Source organism: Leptonychotes weddellii, chromosome 4 (genome assembly GCF_054177405.1).
Source record: "Leptonychotes weddellii isolate Sample4059 chromosome 4, ASM5417740v2, whole genome shotgun sequence".
In the NCBI taxonomy this organism is placed as follows: Eukaryota; Metazoa; Chordata; class Mammalia; order Carnivora; family Phocidae; genus Leptonychotes; species Leptonychotes weddellii.
In genome coordinates this window covers 2,041,316-2,062,317 of record NC_138372.1, presented here as the reverse complement: position 1 = coordinate 2,062,317, position 21,002 = coordinate 2,041,316, and the positions used below count along the sequence as shown (strand labels likewise).

General features: G+C 60.9%; 2 protein-coding genes across 4 annotated transcripts; both read right to left on the bottom strand.

Moving 5' to 3' along the window:
• Nucleotides 1-1,441: 1,441 nt before the first annotated feature.
• Nucleotides 1,442-4,236, bottom strand: SMIM1 (small integral membrane protein 1 (Vel blood group)). 3 transcript variants are annotated; one of them, XM_081817335.1, is made up of 4 exons: nucleotides 4,138-4,236; nucleotides 3,748-3,884; nucleotides 1,947-2,066; nucleotides 1,442-1,682 (listed from the first exon to the last, which is right to left on the bottom strand). In XM_081817335.1, exons 3-4 carry the CDS (start codon nucleotides 2,054-2,056, stop codon nucleotides 1,556-1,558), a joined length of 237 nt encoding a protein of 78 aa, XP_081673461.1. In that variant the 5' UTR covers nucleotides 2,057-2,066; nucleotides 3,748-3,884; nucleotides 4,138-4,236; the 3' UTR covers nucleotides 1,442-1,555. The 3 variants fall into 3 exon arrangements, with proteins under 3 accessions (XP_081673461.1, XP_006748233.1, XP_030874995.1); XM_006748170.3 differs by having other exon boundaries at nucleotides 3,748-3,877; nucleotides 4,138-4,229; XM_031019135.2 differs by lacking the exon at nucleotides 4,138-4,236 and having other exon boundaries at nucleotides 3,748-4,127.
• Nucleotides 4,237-4,342: 106 nt separating this feature from the next.
• On the bottom strand, nucleotides 4,343-19,688 carry CCDC27 (coiled-coil domain containing 27). The gene is made up of 12 exons (XM_006748175.2): nucleotides 19,292-19,688; nucleotides 18,681-18,813; nucleotides 17,517-17,627; nucleotides 16,782-16,939; nucleotides 13,808-13,987; nucleotides 12,690-12,770; nucleotides 12,003-12,381; nucleotides 11,707-11,837; nucleotides 9,379-9,456; nucleotides 8,876-9,088; nucleotides 6,836-6,940; nucleotides 4,343-5,433 (listed from the first exon to the last, which is right to left on the bottom strand). Exons 1-12 carry the CDS (start codon nucleotides 19,478-19,480, stop codon nucleotides 5,308-5,310), a joined length of 1,884 nt encoding a protein of 627 aa, XP_006748238.2. The 5' UTR covers nucleotides 19,481-19,688; the 3' UTR covers nucleotides 4,343-5,307.
• Nucleotides 19,689-21,002: the final 1,314 nt, after the last annotated feature.

Here is a 21,002-nt window from a genome sequence, read left to right as displayed (position 1 = left end):
GACCCAGCCCCTGCACCTCAGGAGCAGACTGCCAACGTCCTAGAGCCCATGCAACCCAGCTGTGCCCCCCCCAGTGCCCCCCCGTGGTGGCTCCAGCAGGGGCACCAGGGTAAGGCTGGCCAGATGCGGGCCGGCGGCACGCCTCCCTCCTCAAGTGTGGCCGAACAGGGCCGGGAGCAGGGTCTTCTTGGGGACAGGTGCTGAGGCCCAGAGACCAGGGCTGGCTGGACCAGACCTCTGCCTCTTAACCAGCTTCCCTCGTCCCCCATCCCACAGCAGACCCCCATCACTGCTTGGAGACCCCAGCGCAGGCCCGGCCCACCAGCGCCACACCCTCCTTGCGGGCAGAGCCAGGGACCCCCTGGGTGGTGCAGCTGTCCCTAACAGGCAAGCCAGTCTCATGGGGTCTCTGCCCTTCCCTGCCAGCTTGGCTTCTGACATGCAGGTTTGCCATGTGCCCTCCGGTGTCGGGCTCCACGAGGACACTGACCGTCCCTCATCTCCCGCCCTCAGTCCTCTGGGAAGAAGCATCTGCTAAGGTGTTTCTGGCAAGGGTCTATGGGGCCTGAGACATGAGCCTGTAGTCAGTAGGTGGGGGTGAACACAGGGCCCCGGAGGGCACCTACTGGGAACAAGGCAGGGGGACAGGACTGAACCTCTGAGCCGAGGCCTTGTCCGCAGCCGGTCAGGTGAGGCAGGAACAGGCCCCGCCAGCGGCCAGTCCTCGGGCCTGCCCCCAGGGGCTCACGGCCCACGAGACAGCCCAGCCAGGCAAAGACACATTCCAAGGCCCAGAGCCAAGCGGGAGGGAGGACGGGCCCTTCCCACAAGCCTCCCACTGTTGTCCAAGTGCCCTCCAGCTGGCCTCACACCGGGCAGGTGGCCGGGCTCCTGCAAGAGGCCCTCACCCATCCTTCATCCAACACACTTTTCACTGGCTGCATTGGCACCCAGGCTCCCACAGGGCAGGGTGGGGGAAGCGCCTTCCCACCGGATCCGCTCCCTCGGGGGGGACGGCCAGTTCACTGCAGGGAAGACTGGGTGGTGGGTCCCAGACAAGGGCTGAGGCCCCACTCCCCACCCTCGGGGGTTGGCAGAGGGACACACACGGCCCCCTCAGAGCCATCCCTGCAAAGCAGGAGTCAGAGGGCCCAGAGAGGGCAGGGGCCTCCCGGGGGCCCCACAGCCCCACAAGGTCCCCTCAGGGAGGACCCCTCCCTGGGGCTGCCAGGCCTGGGCCCTCTGCAGGGGCTCTGGAGGCGTGTCCCGCAGTCTCCCGGCCATTAGTGTCTCGGGCTGGCCGCCTGCGCCAGGCACGTGCTCCTGTGTCCCTGTTCACCTGTGTGCCCACACGCTGGCCAGTGACCTCGGCACCCTGGGGTCCGTGTCGGGGGTGGGGGCGTGCGTCTGCGCAGAGAGAAAAGTCTTCTGTATACGAGGATCGTGTACATGGGGTTCAGTGTATACAAAGGGGGTTCTGGCGTACAGGGGTGTCCGCCCAAGCCCATGTCCCCACGCACGGGCGGCCAGCCCCGAGTGTGCGTGCTGGGCAGCCTTATTTGCACTTGTGTACGTAGTAACCAGTGAGATAGCCGAGGATGAAGACGGCCCAGAAGAGGGCCAGTCCGCCCAGTACCTTCATGGCGATGCCCAGCTTGCCCGAGCACAGCTTCCGGGAGATCCTAGGGAGAGAAGCGCCCCCACATGAGCCCGAGTGGACCGGGGGGCTAGGCTGGAAGGGAGCGGGTCCTGGGGCAGGTGGACCCCGAAGGAGGGTGGTCTGTATGCTCTGCTGACTCGGGAGACAGGAGGGAGCCCAGCGAGGTGGTGCAGGGCCCAGGGTGGCTGGGACTGCTGGGGCTGGGGTGGGGGGGCCTGCAGCATGGAAGCCGCCAGGAGGGGACGAGGAGGTGGAGGGCTCCTCCTGCGGGCCTACGGGCCCTCACCTCTCCCAGGTCCAGGCCTCCTCTGGGCTGGACCCAGCCACCACGTGGACTTCATCCCGGCTGCGGTCATCCCACCTGCTGTACTGGACGCCGCTCTCCTGGGGCTGCATGCTGCGGGGGCTACGGCAAGAGGGGCAGAAGTTGGGCTTAGGCGCTCACGGACGAGGAGACCGAGGCAGGCGTGCGGGGCCCTGACTCCCTGTCAAGCATGGTCCCGGTGACAGCAGTGGCTGGGGCTCCGTGTGGGGCTGCGCTTAAGGCCAGGGTCTGCCTGGGGGTAGGGGCGGGGGTGGGGGGACACGACGGCGGGCTGGTTCCTTCCCCCGAATCTTCTCACCTGGCTTACCAGCGGACCAGGACGCCAAGTGGCCCAGCCACTTGCCCAGGGTCACATGGGAGGAGGCCAAGCAGGAATTCCAACCCAGGGAGGCTGCAAACCCTTCCCTCAGGAATGTGAGAGGTTGTCTCCACCCAGCCCAGTCCCGGGGTGGGGGGGGGGGGGGAAGGAGCAGGCCTCTGGCAGAGCTGAGGCCACCCTGGAGGACAGCACAGGATACCGTGGGTCCTTGACCTGATAACTGCCTTCCTTCCCTCCCCATTCCTGACAGATAAGGCCCCAGAGCGACTCCGGAGGCTGGGAAGGCAGGGGATGGGGCGGCGGCTGGTCCGGCCTGTCTGGCAAGTCGGGGGAGGCCTGGAGCGCCAGAGCAGCGACCCAGCGTGTCCAGTGTCCTCTGGCCTGTCCAACTTGCAGCCCCTCGCCCCCGACACCGCCTGCGGGAGAAGCCGGAGCCTGGGGGCCACCTGGGCCTGCTGGGAGTCCAGGGGCTGGAAAGGCAGGGGCCTCTCTTCTAGGGACCCGCTCCCACAGAATCCTGGAGACAGGCTTAAAGGCACAGCGGGCCACTGAACGGCAAGAGGCCAACCCAGAAACTCCTGACGTGCCTCCCTGTCGTCCCTTTCCCCAACCCCAGCCCAGCGGGGAGGAAGGAAGGGAGCTTGTCTCCGAGCCCCAAGGCCTGCCTGTCAGGTGGGAGCACCTGCTTTGCCACAGCCACTCAGATCAGGGGCCGTTCTCAGGCCCAAGGGATGCCAAGTGTCTGCGGACTGTGGGCTGTGCCTTCCCAGGTGTGTCTGGGAAAGGGGCTCTGGACCGACTCTGCTAGCTGTCTACCTAACGTCCACCCCCTGTCCACCCCTGGAGCAGAGTCCCATTCTGTGCCAGGCAGCAATGTGCCACCCCAAATGACAGCCAGGGGCTAAGACAAGCTTAATACCCTGGCCCCTGGCCCCCCAGGCCAGCCGGATGAGGGCAAAGTGCTGGGGTGTAGCAGAGCTGGGGGGTTCTTGCTTTCACCAAGGGAATAGCAGCCACTTCTTTCTTCCTGCCCCGGCGTGATGGCCGAAGCTGCAGCAGCCACCTTGCAGCCCAGATACCCATGCAACACCAGCCCTTATCGTGTGGACTCTCCAAATCCACACCAATTACCCACCCTTGGGCTTCTTGGTGAGAAGAGTCAACCCCCACCTGTTCAAGCCTGGGTTCCTGCCGTGGGCAGCGGAAAGTATTCCTAACTGATGGAGACTAGCCTGGCTCTCAAGTCATCTCGGTGGAACAAAGCCACTAGAAGCTGGTGAGGTGCCTAGAGCTGGGATCCTGCGGGCCTCACTCTCCAACCCCCACCAGAGGGTCACGCCTTGTACCTGGAGACACCCGCCAAGCTGGGGACCCTCTGGGGATACCACCGCATACCTTAGACCCTTTCGCCCCCAAAGCACCTCCGAGGAGCCCACAACTTACAAAGGGAGAGTCCTGGCGTGGGGCCCGGACTCCGGCGCCCAGGAAGGTGGTCAGGTGGTCTCTGCCCGGCCAGTGGATCTCTCCCGCCTCCTCCCAGGCCGCAGGTCAAGGTCCGAGGTGCGGCTGATGCCTGCAACCTCAAAAAACAACAACAACAACAAAAAACCAGAAAATAAAGAAAAGGTGAAGAAGAGCGGCCCTTCGAGGAGCGGGAAGGGGAAGGGAACGCTGGGGTGTCCAGAGACAGCAGGAGCCAGGCGGACATTTCCCGCACGTGGCCACCCGGCCCGGGGTCGCTCGGCCGGATCAGCGCTCCCCCCGCCCCCACCCCGCAGCTCCGGGACTCCCGGGCGGCCGCTCGCAGGGCAGGGAGGCCGCGGCCAGGCCCACCTCCTCCGTCCGCCTGCACGAGGAAGCTGCCCCCCCGACGCGCGTCCCACCAGCGCCTCCGCCTCCTGCCCTCCGCGCCGCGCAGACGTGTCCCGGCCGGGAGGGGCGGGGCCTCGGGGGGGCGTGGCGACCTGGGGGCGGGGCAGGGGGCGAAGCCCGCACGGGGGCGCCGACCCCAGGCCCCAGGTGTTCCGGACGCGGCCGCCGGAGGGCGTGCGTGCTGCAGCGAAAAAGGCTGTAGGGGCCGCAGGGGAGAGAGGGGGCTGCCGGGGAGAGGAGGCAACATGGGAAAGGGGGCCGTAGGGGCACGGGGTCGGCAGAGGAGAGGGGGTCCCCTGGGCTAGGGTCTGCAGGGGAGAGGGGCTGCCCGGGCAACAGGGCCCTCACGGGTCCCAGGGGTGGGGGGGCGCGGGTCCACCCCCAGACCGTGCAGGTGCCGGACTCTGGAGCAGAAGCGGGCCCTGGAGCCTCAGGGCGCTCCTGAGTCTGATCCGACAGGCGAGGCGGCCCAGGCGGGGCGCCCCTGGGGAGCCTGCGCGGAGTTCCCAGCTCCGTTCCTCGGGTTCCCGCCCTGGGCCCGCGGCGAGCGCGAAGCAGGAAAGGCCGGCGGCGCGCACAGGTGGGTGGGGGTGGAGGACGAGAGCAGACGCCGCGGGCGGGTGCCTGCGTGCAGCGCGTTGCTGTGCCCAGAGCCTGCGGGGTGCGGGACGCAGACAGGGTGAACTGCGCAGATCAGGGTGCCTGGCCTCCTGGAGCTTCCACTCCCGCAGCAGTGATGGGAACAGGAGTAGAAGATCGCCTCCACTGTCTCCCAGACGGGTCGCAGCCGCAAAGCGGTGCCCCAGCTAGGGGCGCCCCCACCGCACAGGTTTGTGCCGCAGGTGTTGGGAAGGGGCGGATAGGCACCGGGTCTCGGGCCTCCTAAGCCTGGGCCTCAGGGGTGGGCCCTTGCTCAGTGTGGGGGTCTCCCCAGGAAGGAGCCAGGGGGGCAGATGGGGGCTGTGGTGGTCGCCCAAGCCCCCACGAGTCCCGGGAGACGGAAAAGCTGAGTTCATGGCCAATGGCAGAGTTTAATTCTAAAGCGAAAAGGCCGGGCCGCACAGGGCTGGCTCCCTGAGCTGGGTGCCGGCCTCCGCTGGGTGGGCTGGCGTCTGGGGGCCCGGGCTGGGTCTACTTGGAGGTTATCTTCTTGGACTTGTTCGGGGAGGACAAGGCCTCTGTCTGCTGCAGGGGAGGCACTCTGGCGCCTTTCTGTTTGAGCTGATTGTAGTAGTCGGCTCTCTCAGAGATGATCCTCTGCAACAGAAGCCCGGGCCTCGGTGGCGGGGACCCCGCCTCTCCTCCCCGAGCGGGGGCGGGGTGCGGGGGGCGCAGCAGTGGTGTGCGCTGACCTGACCGGCTCTCCAGCGGAGAAAGCTCTGGTCTGTGGCATCTGCTAACTTCCGTGCTGGAAACACTCCCCACCCCTGCTGATCCCGCCCCGGGATGAAGCTGCAGAACTCAGCCCGCCACGGGCTGGCGTCACCTCTACGCTGCAGCAGCGCTAACTGCACTTCTTATGTCCTCTGAGGATGTCGAGCGGCCCAGACCAAGAGACCTCAGAGGCCATCGAGTCTGTCCCTCAAGTCCCTTCTGTCCTGCGCACAGGGAGATGGCCAGACCCTCCCTCACCTCTGCTGCTTTGGCGCATCACTGTTTTGCGGGCAGCAGAGGAAAGGGCTTCTTTCCTGGCTACTGGCGGGTACTGATGACTCCTCCCATCCCTCTCTCCTTCCCTCTCCCCCACACCAAACAGCAGGAGCCAGGCTGCAGAGACCTCTCCCCAGGTCCTCTTGCAGGTGTCCCCCCTCCCCAGACTGTTGCCACCCTACAGGGGCACTGCTGACCAGGGCCCCACCCCATGACATAGGAGGAAGGAAATCAGGTCTCGGGGAAATGTGGGTGCTGGAAGGTCATAGGCACCTGCTGGGGCAAAGGGCCATGCCGTGGGAGGCTTGGGGCGTGGGGACAGAAGCGGCCCCTGGTGAGAGTCCATATGGCCCTGCACAGAGCACGTGGCAGTCAGGGCTCTTCTCCCAGAGCCCTCCCCCCACCATGCCCAGAAGGCAGCCAGGCTCTCTCCCGCGTGCAGAGGGAGGCTCTACTGCTCAGTGAACTCAAGAGCCAGCCCACAGCTTGTCAGCCAAGACCCACGGGCGTGGTGGCTTGCCCCTGCCAGCCCCAAAGCCTGCGCTATTTGTCCTGCACCACACTGCCCCGGGAGGCCTCTGCTTGGGGTCATCGGGACGACAGCCTGAACCAAGGCCAGGGAAGGGGGGCCATGCCGGGGTCCTGGCTGAGCAGACGAGGATTCCAGCTGAGGCCACGCTGAGGTGCCAAGAAGCATCCCCAAAGAGGCTGAACTGGACAGAACCTGGCGGTGGGGGGGGCTGCTCCTGCTGCTGGAGAATCTCCAGGACCCCAGCAGCTTGGTCCCCTCCCCACTGCACCCCGGAGCTGAACGCTGAGAGCAGCCTAGCCATGGGGAGATCTGGTCCCCTCTGCCTAAGCAGAGAGCAAGGCTGATCCCGGGGCACAGTGAGTGGTGACACAGCCAGGACGAGAATGGGGGTCCCCTCAGCCCCCCGCTGCAGATCAGTAAGTGTCACCCTAGAGACGCAGCCTCAGGGACCAGGAAGCAGCCCAGTGCTGGATATACCTGCAAAGCTTCCAGAATGTCATTGTCAGAGATCTCAGTGGCAAAGGACTTGACCCCGGAGGTGCTGAAGGTGGCCTGGATGATCTTGTTTCTCAGTCTCTCAAGCTGTGAGCAAAGGGAAGGAGGGGGCGAATTACACCCGCCCCTGAGTAAAGCCTTCCAGAAGGTAGATTTGTCCTCACTTTTCGAAGCTTTAGGAACTGGAAGTGTTTGGAGAGGCCAGCTGGTCTGCCTGTGAGCTAGAAGGTGCCAAATCAAAACCCAGACCCAGGGTGGCTGGGCATCCAGGCTTTAAGACTTTCTACTACTTTTTTTTTTTTTTTTAATTGAAAAAGTAAAACCTGCACATGGCTTAAAAAAGAAAAAACAGTACAAGGTCTCCAAAGCACCCTGCAGGCCATCCTCCCGTCCACAAGGGAGCTGGCACTCCCTGCCCCCAGGGGGGACTCTGGGATGCCCCCAGGAACACCCTGCAGGCTTATCAGCCCCTCACTGTTAGCACTGCAGGGAACACCTGGCCATCCCTCCTATTGTACTCCCAGCCCTTCCTCCTTTTCTCTGGATGGTGAGGCAGTGCTCGCTGTTTGCATTAACCAGCCATGAACGGGGTGGTAACCAGGAGTTAACTAGGACAGAGCTAAGGCTATCTAGTCTTGCTGCCATCAGCATCATTGTGCTGATATGCATTGTTCATCTTCTCCACTCTGAGCCCCAGAAGCACTCAGACGGGCCCCCCAAGTTATGGTGGCAGCTCAGCACCCGCTCCTCACCCTCAATGAGCAGAAGCCCTGATGATGCCGAAATGCCACGTGAGAGCCGGCCTCAAGAGAGTTTGCATTGCCTCAAAAGGGCTGCAGGACGGTCCACTTTGCCCCCGGGACAGCGTTGAAGTGACAGAGGGCATGTTAGGAGCCCCTGGACCTTGGGTGGGGAGGGGGCTTCCTTTCTTTCCAATGTGGATTGGTGCCAGCTCTGCGCCCCATACCCTACTGGGTGTAGGGGTTACCGAGGGAAGGGGGGCCTGCCCCCTGTACTGGAGGTGACTGCTGCTGGGCAAGGGGTGGCGGTCACCTGGAGTGTCCAGCCACAGTGCCCCATGCCCGGGCTGCTGCAGGCGTCACTCACGGGCCACAGCACCACTTCCTGAGGACCCCAGACCTGCCCCCACAAACTTTCTCAACACAGCATTCCAGGCGCTACCAAACTGAGGCGAGAACCAGACCAATGATGCACCATCCCCTGCTCACACTGTAGCTGGGAGGACTGCTGGATCCCAAACACAGTTTTAGGAGAGAGCCGGTGGCGGCCGTCATTGATGCTGCCGAGCCATCCAGCGGGAGGCTGGCTCCTCCGGGTGGGGAGAACACACCCCGTTACAGCAGGCACTCCGGCGGGGGGGCGGGGGAAGGTGTTCTTTCAAAAGCCGACGTGCACAGGACTTTCTCTCTGCTGGTTTTTGGATTCTGGTCGGCTCTTCGCTGATTTCCTTTTTGGCCTGGGTCCCTCAGCAGAGGGCACCTCGGCCTCCCTCTGTGCCTTTGCTCACGTGTAGCATGGGGGCTCAGATATGGGGTCGGGCTCTTCACATCCCAGCACCACCCCCACGCAGCTCTGGGGGCGCCAGAGGGTTATTTCGCCCCTCCGGCTGCAGGCTCCTTATGTGAGCAGTGAGGACGCTAAGAACACCTGCTTCCTAGCTTTGTTCACGAGGTTAGACTTCAGTGAGCTGCTTAGAACGGTGCCCGACCCCTGCACGCACCCCGAAAACTATAAATAGATGGTACCCCTGGCCCCGGAGCGCTCCTTCCTGGCCGGCTATCCAAACCCTCGCGCGCCTTCACAGCACAAGCCACACACGGCCCGCCCCGCCCAGTGTGCAAGCCCCATTTCACCGACGCTCTCCGCCACCATTTCTGGACCGCCGACTCTGTGCCGGGGCGGGGCTACGCGGGGGAGTGAGCCTAAGCCCCCGCCCCCCTCGGCGCACGGCCCGCCCCCTCGGCGGTGGGCGGGCGCGGGCGCTCCGCACGCGGGGCCTACCCGGGACTGGGCGCTCTCCAGGGCCACGCGGGCCTGCTGCTCCGCCTGCTGGATCATTTCGTTCTTGCTCAGCATCTCCTCCTGCAGCCACTTCCGTCTCTGCAGGTGGTTCTGGTTCTGGCTCACTTGGGCCTGCAGCCGGCCGACCGTGACGTTGAACTCTGAGATGATGCGCTCCTGCTTTTCGAGTTTGCTCTGCAGCTCCAACACTTGCTGCAGGGGAGCCAGGGAGGACAGAGGAGTAGGCCCACCCGGCCCAGACGGGTCACCCGTGTTCCCCGCCTGTCCTTCCCCCGAAAGACCGCCGGCCCTCATGGAGCCAGCAAGGGCAAGGAGCCTCTGCGTGCGCTCGCGCTCGCGCTCCTGCGATGCGCTCACCGGGGTGCTGCCTAAGGAAGGGGGGCCCGACTCACTGCGAAGGGGTTTCCAGCTCATCTTGCCTGCGCTGTCAGGACTTACAACAAGAACAGCGGTCTGGCTGTTTAACCACACCTGGCGGTCACCTGGCGGAGAAGAATGTTGTCCTTCTCGATGATGCCCATCATCTCTTCGTGCTTCTTGTCTTCCCTGAGGTTGGAGAACTGGAAGGCAGACGGGGGGGTTGGCTCAGGGGGAGTCGGGGACAAGAGGACAGATGGAACACTTGCATCCAGCTTTTCGCCCTGAGCCTCAGTACGATGAAAGCCGCGGGACTTCTGCCAAGGACAAGAGGGGCAAACACATGGGGAGTTGGAGAGCAGGGCCCGGAAGGCCAGGCCCTAAACCAGCAGGGGTGGAGAGCTGAAAACAAGCCCAGCTCACTCTTCTGGTCCTCAAATCTCAGAAATTGGTGGTTCTTCTGGATCTGGAACCTAACATGGGGAGGATCAGTGGATACTTTTCCAGAAACTAAGAGCTGCAGACCCGTCCCAGCCCTCCAGCAACTGGAAGCCTGTGTCTTGTTCACCTGGTGAGAGACTGGATGTCGGGGGCATAGCAGAGAGTCTCTGGCTAAGGAGGTGCCAGGTGCAGTGGAGGGTGGACCCCCCAGGCTCCAGATGGGGGATGTGGGTGCCAAATGTGGATGCCCCCGCTGTCTTCCCATCTTGGCTCCCAGAACACCGGCAGCTAGGCCTTCTCATTCCAGGCAAGAAATTTCCCGGTTCCCCGAAGAACTGACAAGACAGCCTCCGCACGCTCGGCTGAAGTGCCCACATGTGCCCATGCGTGTGAAGCACAAACTTACTGCTGTGTGCTCAGAGACCCCACTCAGCTCTGGCACGAGTGAGGGTCTCTCATGAATGACAGACACCAAGACAAAGGGACCCAGGGCACTTGCGGGCGATCAAAAAGATTCAGGAAGTTGAGCCCGGCGATCATGAGTATTCCGCAGGGCATAGACAAGACACTGAATCGTGAAACAAAAGAAGAAAAAGGAGGGCGCCTGGGTGGCTCAGTTGGTTAAGCGACTGCCTTCAGCTCAGGTCATGATCCCGGAGTCCCGGGATCGAGCCCCGCATCGGGCTCCCTGCTCAGCAGGGAGTCTGCTTCTCCCTCCGACCCTTCTCCCTCTCATGCTCTCTCTCTATCATTCTCTCTCTCTCTCTCAATAAATAAATAAAAATCTTTAAAATAAATAAATAAATAAATAAAAAGAAGAAAAAGGACGTGGGAGAACAAGAGAGATCTTGGAAGCCGTCCGTGCAACAAAGGGGAGCACAGGAGGCGGCTGTGGATAAAGTGCCGGGAACATGGGCCATAGAGCAAACGACCCAGAGATGGGGAGCAGGAGGGAGCGGACAGCAAGAGGAGGAGGAACGGGGTTCCGGGGACGCCAGGAGGAGTGTCCAAGAAACAAGACGGAGAGAAGAAAAAACAAGATAACGTAACCTTCCAGAGCGGAGTTTCAGGACACCTGGGACAAAGAGCCCAGCGGTTTTCTGGAGACGCAGCAGCGCACCCAGACCACGGTCCCAGGCAAGTGAGAATTGGGAATGCCCAGGACTCCCCCCCAGCAGCCTTGGTTGCTCGGGCCCATGGGGCAGTACCGTGGACGCAAAGTGCTCTCCCAGCTGTGGTTTGGCATCCCACCAAATTCTACTGACGTATAGAATAAGGACATTAGCAGAATATGCTGCCCCCACAAATTTACACCCACTCATTCTTTTATCAGAAGACTACTGCAGGATGTGCTCCAGTGAAAACATGGGAGTAGATCAGAAAAGAAGGAAACTTAATCCTGTTCGGCAAAACCTGTGTTTGAGTCCCAGGTGGGCATGAGCTGCTGACAGTCATACCCCGAGCATCCCATCATGGTGGGACGGCACCTGCGGGAGGCCGACTTGCCTGTGCTGGGGACCCCAGGCAGGGGAGGAAACAGGGAAGTGCTTGATAATGCTAGGATGGAGAAAATTCCAGAATGGGTGTTAGAAGCATGCCATTTGTAGACCTGCAAAGTGATTCCTGAAGAAGAGTTGAGAGCAGTCGCCCTGGGGGATGGGCACATAAGAGGGAAGAGGATGGGACACGCCCCTGTTATGTGACAAGCCTGCGGGACTATTTCATTCTTTAGGTTGTGTGCGTGAATAACTTCGATAAAACAAAACGTGTAGCAAGGGGTGGGCTTGGCGGAAGGGCGGCCTCTCTAAGTGTGCGTGCGCTCAACCCTGGGACTCGAGCACGTGGGGATGCTGGAGAAGTGACCGGGAGCCAAGCAGCCAAGGGAGGACAGTGCGGGCCAGCGGGCAATGCAGGGCCAGGGGGCTTGGTGTGACCCAGGACAGGCTGCCCCAGCTCGGGATGGGGGGGATGGGCGGGGCTGCTGGTGACCGCTGCGTGACGGGCATGGCCACCTTGTTGGACATGGCTTGTAACTGGTCCTTCCGCTCCCGGAGTTCCTTCTGCAGGGTCTCATTCTCCATGTTCAACATGTGCAGCTGGGATTCCTGGAAATCCACTTGGCGTTGTAAAGACGTGATGGCCCCTGTGTGAGCCGTGCGTGGGAAGGAGGGGAGAGAGGGCAGGGGGCTAGGAAGCCGAGACAGAGGGGCTCTGTGGCCCCAGGCTGAGGGCTACTGCCTCCTGCCCTGCGTCCCTCGGTCCCCTGGGCCACCCTCTAACCTACGGCTCTGGGCCCCCAGCGCCCCACCTATTGCGAGCGAGTATCTGGTCCTGGTGACCTCCAGCTCGGTCTGGAACTCCTGGATCACGTGCTCGTACTCCTCCAGCTGGGCTATCAGCTCCTGCTCGAAAGCCTCCTCCAGGGAGCGGGAGCTCCTCCTGCGCTGGCCCTCCTCCTCCTGCACCTCCTTCTCCTCCTCCAGCTCCACCACCTCCTCCTCCTCCTCCTCCTCCTCCTCCAGCTGCTCCTGCTCCTCACCCCCCTCCTTGGGTGCGGCCCCCTTCCTGCCTGCCGGGCCCTCCCCTTCCCCATCCGCCATCTCCTCTGCGTCTGCAGCCTCTTCTTCCTCGCCGCCAGCTGCGTCCAGGTCCTTGCCTCTGCCGGTCACGGCATACTCCTCCTGAAGCTGGGAGAGGGAGGGGGCACTGGGCAGGCGAGCAGGGCGCAGGGAGCACTCCCCCAGCCGCCGTGCCAGCGTCCCGCTGCACCATCTCGGGAGACCGCCACTGCCCGGCTGCCCCGCACCTGGGCAGGGTGGGCAGGGGAGCTGGAGTCCCTTTTCCGGGAGCTGCCCTGCCCCCCTGCACCTGTTCCCCTCAGGTGTGGCTGAGGGCCCACGACGCGGAGCTGCAGGGAGGACACCGGCATCGCCGGGCAGCCCCGGAGATGTAGCCGGGGCCAAGCCTGCCTGCTCAGGATCCCGGCGGCCCGCACCTGCCTCCAGTGCTGCAGCTCCTCGTCTCGGAAGAAGGTCTTCAGGATGCTCAGCCTCCCGCTGGGCTTTGGCACTGGCTCCTGCAAGATGGCCACAGGAGCCTCAGCGTCCCAAACTGCCCCCTCAGCTCCCCCGGCTGATGTCCTGAGACCCGTCCTTCTGGAAGGGGACAGCAGCCTCTCCATGTTGCAGGGGAGAGGGGGGTCAAGTGTCTTCCTGCCAAGGGTGCTGTGTTGGTGAGAAGGGGGGCAGTGACCGGCAGATGGGCAGCCCTGGGGGGACGGTGACCTGCAAATGGTCAGCCCTGGGAACAGTGTGGTTTCTCGCTCCCCTGGACCCACCCCAGGGAGTGGCCTTGCAGCAATGGGCACCCCCGCTTTGTTCCGAGAGTGGAGGGCCAGCCTGCCATGCCCACGTTGCATGTCCCTGTAGGCCCAGTGTGGGCTCACGGCTCTCTAACAGCCCCTGGGAGGCCGGGGAACAGGGAAGGCAAGCCGATGCTCCCAGACCTCTTCAGACTCCTGCTGCCCCGGCCTGCTGGTACCGCACCATCCGTGTCCAGGCAGCTTTCTCTGGTGGCATCTCGGGGATCTGGTGACGGTCCGAGGCCCCCACCCCCCTCCCATGTGCCCCTAGCATAATGCCAGGCTGGATCCTCAGGTATGAAAGAAATGAGGTTTTAGACCGGGTGACTTCCCCACCAGGACCTGCCTAGTTCAGTCCTCTGCCCAGACCTCCCTGCTGTATAGGCAAGGACACTGAGCGTCCTGCGGCCAGAACAGATCAGGCGAATCCAGGCCACCACGCCCACAGGGCCCACGGCTAAGCCAGGTCTGGAGACTTCACCTGCAGGGGGCCTTCCGTCCTATGGGATTTCAGAGGGGCTGGCCCTCAGCTTACAGGTAAGGAAACAGTCCAGGGAGTGACACGACCTGTCCCAGGTGGGAAAGCAAGCTGGCAGCCAAACACAGAGGTCTAGATGTCCAGCTCACAGCTCTTTTACCCACGAAGACGTGGCAGCCTTCCAGGATGACGGGGCATTTGCCGGAGGCCTGAGGGCCACCAGGAGCTTTGCACACTTTGGAGGCAGAGCCTGCAGCCCGGGCCCTCCACTCACCTTCATGCACTGGCATACCCATGTCTCCTGGCCCTTGCTTTTAAGGAGGCATTTCAGCTGTTTCTTCAAGGCCTCCCTCTCCTCCTGGAGGGCCAAGACCTCCTCATCTTTCTTCTGAAGCAGCACCTCCATCGTGGACAGCCGCTGCACTTCCTCCCCCAGCATGAGCAGGCAGTGATCCTGGGCACAGAAGCATGGACAGCCCCTGGGTGCACGCAGGCTTCCCCCCAGCCCCGGACCCACCCTCTCTGGGCGCCTGCAGGAAGAGCAGACCTGGAAATCCCAGCCACTCCTGCCCAAGGGTGGGGACCAAGTCCTCGCCTGGGGAAACTCCTGGCAGCCTCCCTTTCAGGCCTGGTCCTGGCCAGCCCCCCAGTCGCAGTGGGAGACACGGTTCTTGGGCACGGCCCCACAACGAGCCAGCAACACCCTCCGAGAGCCACCCCCTGGGGCTTGCAGGGAGCCAGACCCTCTGCCCCTCCACCTTCCGTGCTCAAAATCTCAGTGCCCTCGATTCCTCAGCGGTGGAGACATGGCACCAACGTGTTTGGATAGCTGGAAATGGAAGGACTTGCCGTCGGCGGCTCTGAACCGAGAGCAGCGTAAAGGAAGGCCCCGGGCCCGCAGTGCACCCTGCACAGTCCCAGGAGGGAAAAGAAAGGAACTCGGAAGTCCTCCAAATGTTTGGGATTTAAGTGCCAGGTTCCTACGTGGCCCGTGAACCAAAGAAGCAGAAGGCACAGAGGAAGTTAGAAAATGTCTTAAACAGAACGATAATGAACACTGTCAAGATGTATTGAGACTTGTGGGGTGAAACTGAGCTGCGGAGAGGACAGATTCACAGCCCCCCGCGCATCGGCTAGGGCAAGCAAGGGAACCAGCACCTGAGCATCCATCAGAGGGATCCAGGAAAGAGCTGCGGGCTACGGTGGGAGGGACCGAGCAACCAGGATGGAAACCGGAGGACCCAGCCGGGAGCGGGGGAGGGGGAGGGCCAGGGGCAGGTGCGGCAGGACTGCGGGGATCTCAAGGGTACGTGGAATTATTCACACGGCTAAGCTAAAATAACCTGGCAGAAATCACCCTTCTTCCCCCGGGCCGTGGTGATTCAGACCCACGCACCTGTCCCACACCAGACAGTGGTTGCTGGAAAGGGGATGCTCGTTTCCACTGGGGCCGCTGAGTGGACACCATGCTGCCGTGTCGCTGCAGGTGACTCTCTTGCCTCCAGTGGAGACGCGCTACCTCTTCAGCTCAGACCAGGTGGAGATGAGAGAAAGAGAAGCCTAAGGACAGCTTCCAAGCTCCTGGAGGCAGCCAAGCGGGCAGCCCTTCCCCCGGCCACTTCACACACGTGAGCTTTCCCCTTCCCTCGGTTTGCAGAGAACATCCTTTCACATAGACCTGTGTGGTTCTACCTCATGATAGCCTCAGGCTTTCCCTGACGTGGAATTGCTTTCCCCAAAGTGGTCTCAGGATATCGACACTTCTAAAATTGTGACATCTCTCAGAAAATGCAGAGTGTCAGGAATAAAGGTAAAATGAAGACTCGTGGAGCCACACTATCTGGGCTTTGCACACCCACCAGCTGCCCAACATTCTGTGGTGCTCATTCCCATGACTGTCATTGAAGCCCGACCAGCTTTAAAACACCACCAACAACAGAAGGTGATTCTAAGAAAAGAGAGAGAGAGGGACGCCTGGGTGGCTCAGTCCGTTAAGCGGCTGCTTTCGGCTCAGGTCATGATCCTGGGGTCTTGGGATCGAGCCCCACATCCGGCTCGCTGCTCAGCGGAGAGCCTGTTTCTCCCTCTCCATCTGCCTGTCACTCTGCCTACTTGTGCTCTCTCTCTGTCAAATAAATAAATAAAATCTTTAAAAAAAAAAAAAAGAAAAGAGAGAGAGAGAGAAGGCCCAAGTTAGCACTGTCAGGAATGGGAAAGAGGCTCTCTCTCCTGCAGAAATGGAGGGGGGGAGGCCCTGGGTGGCTCAGTCGTTAAGCGTCTGCCTTCGGCTCAGGTCATGATCCCGGGGTCCTGGGATCGAGCCCCAAATCGGGCTCCCTGCTCGGTGGGAAGCCTGCTTCTCTCTCTCCCACTCCCCCTGCTTATGTTCCCTCCCTCACTCTGTCTCTCTCTGTCAAAAAAAAAAAAAAAAAAAAGAAATTAGGAGGTTATTAAGAGACCATTATGCACAGGATCAGGCTAATAAATTTGAAAATTTACATGTAATGGACACATTCCTCGAAAAACATAGCTTTTCCAAACTGAAACAAGAGGGAGAAGGAAGTCTGAGTATCTTTCAAGGACGTGAATTTATTATTTGGAAAACCTGCCCCATGAGGACTCTCCAGGCACACACGGCCTCAAAGATGAATTCTTTGCCAATCTCATGCAGACTCTTCCAGAGAATAAAATACGAAAGAGAAAATGCCTCCCAATTTTTTGATTGTTTGTTCTGAGGCCAGAATTACTCTGACACCGAAAGTAAACAAGGGAATTACAGACTGGTTAAGTGTGGGCCAGTCTCTGTCACAAACAAAGACACAGAGCGTAACATCACAACAAGTCAACTCGTAGGTAGATCTTTGCATACTAAGCTGATTATTACTGTTTCCAAGGATATATTCTATTAAGTGGAAATAGTGGGTCAAAAGCTATGTGGATGGTTGACATATGATACGTGTGGCCAGCTGCATGCTGAGGGGGACGAGATCCATGCCAGCTCAACCCGCCACGCGCTGGGATGAAGATGCACAGGGGCCAGAAGGTCTGGAAAACAGCTGAGTCATGGGAGCCTAAGGAGGGTACTGGGGGTCATTTTTGGCCACATCTGGGGACCTGCTTGGACAGCTAACCAGATACCCCAACAAGAGCCCCGGGGGGCTGGCTGGGCCCTCCTATCCTGCCGGACGTGGAGCTGGGGCATTAGGGTCAGGCTGTCTTCCCTGGGCTCTGCACACACGTGGCCGTACCTTCTCATGGATGACTGAGATATACCAGGGTAACCGCTTCTTCGGGTGGCTCTGCGCCAGGACCAGGCTGCTGGGGACCGGGCTTATGATCTGGGATTCACTCCTCTTCCGCAAGTAGTTGAACTCACAGGCACTCTTACTAAAGGGAAGGAGGCACCCTGTGGGGAAGCCGGGGGGGCGTCAGACTCCGAGTGCTGAGCCGCCCTGGGGCGTTCCACGGTAGTTTCCCTCTCGCAAGACGCCCCTGGGAAACCCTTCGCTGCCCAGCTGGGCTCCTCCACGCCTCCTAGTGCTGACCCCCATTGTCCATCCCTCCCCACCTGCCCCTGCGTGTGTTGAATAAATGGAGGGAGATCATCAAAGCAGCCCTTGGAGATCCCCAGAGCCTAGGGGTCACGACACCAGGGGTCACAGTGATGGCCCAGACATTTGTGAGGGGTTTCCTCACATTCAGGCAGAGGAGACCTCTGTGTGCAGAGATCATCTTTGGATAAACCAAAGTAAGTATATTCATGCGTGGGAACAGTGCATTCTACTCAAGGAGGGATGCATCCTGTGTAAGGGGCATAGGGTCAGGCAGGTGGTCCTGGGAAGGGAGTCCCATGGGGGCATAATCAGGGAGCCCTGAGGGGAGCAGAGGTCCCAGCAGGTGCAGGCAGAGGCCTCAGAGCTGGCCTGCCAAGGAGAGGACCCCAGGGGCATGCTCGTCCCAGCGGCGGCAGGCCCTGCCCTCACCGTCCACCTTTGTGTCCGAGCACCGCTGGCTGCAGGATGGGTCCCGGGTCACCTTCCAGGAATCAAAGCCCATGCACAACTCCTCAGGCACCCCGGCTGAGGTGGATGAGCCTGCAGAGTGTTAAAAATGCTAGCTGATGACAGCTAAGACCACGTCTTCACAAGACCTCCCGGGCAGGGACAATGATTTCATTTCTTTTTAAACTTCAGGTAGGATTAAAGGTGACTTTTGTGGGTGGATGTATGGGATTGAACCCTGGGACTAAATCGAACCGTGATTCTGTCCTCCTGCCTGCTATTTGTATGCCCACCTGGAACAGACTAGGTGCAACTTCATCTCTGCAAATTGATGCATCCCCTCCCCTGGAAGGACCCTGCATTCCCATCTGTAAAAATGGCTCAGCCTCAAAGTCTCCAAGAGGCCCCTCTACCCCGACGGCAGACCCCGTCTCCCCTCGGCCGTCATGAATCATGTCAATGGCGGGCACATGCAGGACACAGTGTGGTCTCTCAGCCCATCCCAGCCCTGTCCAGAATTCATGGACCTGGAGTGCTGGCTGCTCTCTGAGGTTCCAGCCCTGAGAAAGGGGAGCTTAGGGCCTGAATGGGTGGGGGCTCCTGCTTCTGACATGAACAAGGCCCCCATCGCTAGCCACAGGCTCTAAGCTTCCATTTCCCTGTCCCTAACCACAATGCCATGTGTGGGGCCCAGGAACTGGGAGGTCTAGGGTGCTGCCCGGCCTGGCCACTGCCCCCTGGTGACCGCTGAGCACCTGGCTGCTCTCTCAAAGCCTCCTGTTCTCTCAGATCAGAACGGCGTGCAGTCTCACCTGATGGTGGTTGGGCTCCTTACTGGGGTTGGTTCCTATCTTTGGCCTCATGACCTCTTTACTGCAGCTTCTAGAATTTTGAGCCTTCTCCCTCTCCCCTACCCCCAACCCTACTGAGTCTGGTGAATGAGACAAGAGAAAAGCAAGAAGGCTTTTCCTTCCCCCCTGCCCCCCTTGCCCGGGCATGCTGCGTGCTCCAGCTGGTGCTTCTGCATGCACAGTGAGTTCCCACCACTGGCCACCACTCTGGCTGACGAGCACCAGGAAGGTCACCCCACTCCTCCAGGGAGGGAGCTGGTTTCCATGTGGGGGCCTCCCCGTGGGTGGCTCTCACCGTAACGAGACATAGACGTGGCCTTGGTGCTGAACTGAGGGCAGCCAGGGCGCTCGAGAAACGCCTTTCTCAGCTCCTCTAGTTCGGCCATGAAGGTGGTTCCCTCGGGGCTGGGGGTTTGCTTGTATTCGCCCTGGTGGAGTGGAGACAGCAAGACACTGGGAGAAGAGCCCCTGGAAGCTGCGTGCACTGACCATAGCCATCTGCCCTGTTCCCGAGAACCAAAGGCTTCAGGACAGGCACGCGCTCCCACTAGAGAAACCACGGGCATCCTCCTGGGGGGCCATGGTTGGCTCTCTGGTCTCCCTGAGCCCACAGTAGATTCAGGAGCCACCCAGCTGTGCTATCCCTTCCTCGTCCTCTCTTCCCCCGACTTCGCTCCTTTTTGAGACCCCCCCCAACCGCCAGGAAGGCTCAGGGCGGCCGGCCATCTTCTCTTCCAGGCTTTCGGGTTGCCGGTTCTTTACACTCCCAGAATTGGCCCATCTTCATCCGTCACCAAAGCATATTTGGAAGGCCTAGGCCCTGAGGCCTCCCTTCAAGGGGGAGAAGCAGGCCAGCCCCGAGTTAGCTGTGCCGCGGCCTGGCCGTCCCCCTCCAGGACCCCGCACCTTCTTTCTGTAGAAGCGGCTGATGGCCTGAGCCGACTTGCTGAGGGAGCGCTGTCTCCGGCGAAGTTTCCAGTCTGGGACCAGGTTGTCCCGGCCGGCCACACACTGGAGGAGCATCAGGCCCTTCTCCATCAGGTTGGGCACCACGCTGTGCTTCTTGGGCGGGCTGGCTCCGCCGACTGGCAACATCCTTGGGGCGGGGAGGAAGGACTGGAGGATGCCTTGGACGGACGGCCCCTGTGGGCCTCTCTGTCTGGAGCAAGGTGTCAAGGGGAGCAGGGGCTTGAGTGTGGACCTGCCACCAGGCACAGCCCTGGACACGACCAGCGTCGGAAGCTCCGCGTCCTGTGGGATCCTGGGAGGGCGTATGGCATCACAGATGTCTCCATAGCAACAAAGCGTGTCATTTGTCTTAATTTGCTGGGATTTGTCTTCATGAGGAAGAGCTGTGTATCTCCACTTGCACTCAGCCTTCCACCCATGCGGGGAGGCTCTTCCCTCTGGGGCAGCGCACAGCCCACAGCTGCGCCCTGACTCCCCTCGGGGTCTGGCGTCCACGTCTTGGGACTTTTGTCTTCTAAGTACTTCTCCATCTCATTTCTTCATCTCTATGCCTGATGCAGCTGTCACCACTCAAATTTGTCACCTTTCCCTTGCAATAATCTCCCCTGAGTTTTTGTGACAGACTCTTAATTTACATTCACTCCTCTACATCCGTCCCCACCCCGTGCCCAGCATCCCAGCCCACTCCCTCACCTGCACTTGATCCTGTCCCAAAGCTGCGCTCGGTTATCACCGCCTGAAACAAGGAGCGTGCTGGGCACCCGGGGTTGAGTGAGGATTGAGGTGGCCCCCTGGGTTCCCAGAAGACCCTGGCCTGGGTACCATTGTCCTCACCCACCCGCAGTCTAATGCTCTGCACCTTCCCACCGCATGGACCTGTGCAACCCACCATGTCCCGCCAAACATCTGTGAATTTGCTAGCACGCGGTGAGATGCGCCGGGTACTCTGTGCAGACGTGGGTCCAGGCATCTGCCCGCAGTCCTCCTCACATGTACGGGTATGCACACAGGTCTGTGCAAACATCCCCCGCATGCACACATTCACACACAAAGCCCAGCCTGTCTCAGATGTGAAACCACATTGGATTATGACCAGACCTGAAGCAGGGAGGCCGGAAGGCGGCTTGAGTTCAGATCCCAGCCCCGACACAGTATCTGTGTGTCCTTGGCTAGTCCCTCCACCTCTCTGTGCCAATGTACTCGTCTCCACAACGGGGATACAAATAATACCCATCTCCTAGAGTCGCTGTGAGGATTTAATTAGGAAACAGGGAGAGAGAGAGAGCTTCCAGCCGTAGTGGCCCCTAGTCATTAAAGCCCCCCCCCGGGGACTGTGATCATTGCTAGCTCCTCACGCTGCCTTTGGCATCACCTTGCTGCCTGTCCTGGGACCGGGAGCACCTGGTAGTTAAGAATGCGAACAAAGGGGATGACTGATAAAAACAAGTCGTGCTGACCCCTGCTTTCACCCGTACACCTTGTCAGCAGTCTGGGTCCCCTGGAGGCCCTACAGCAAATTCCTTCTACCCTTGCCTTTCTCCCTGTCATTTTGGCGCCTTTGGTTTTTCACGGAGTGTCCGCCAGGCACCAAACACTGACTGCCCTAGGCCCCAAGGGCACCACGGAGTCTGCCCCACAGCCCACGTGG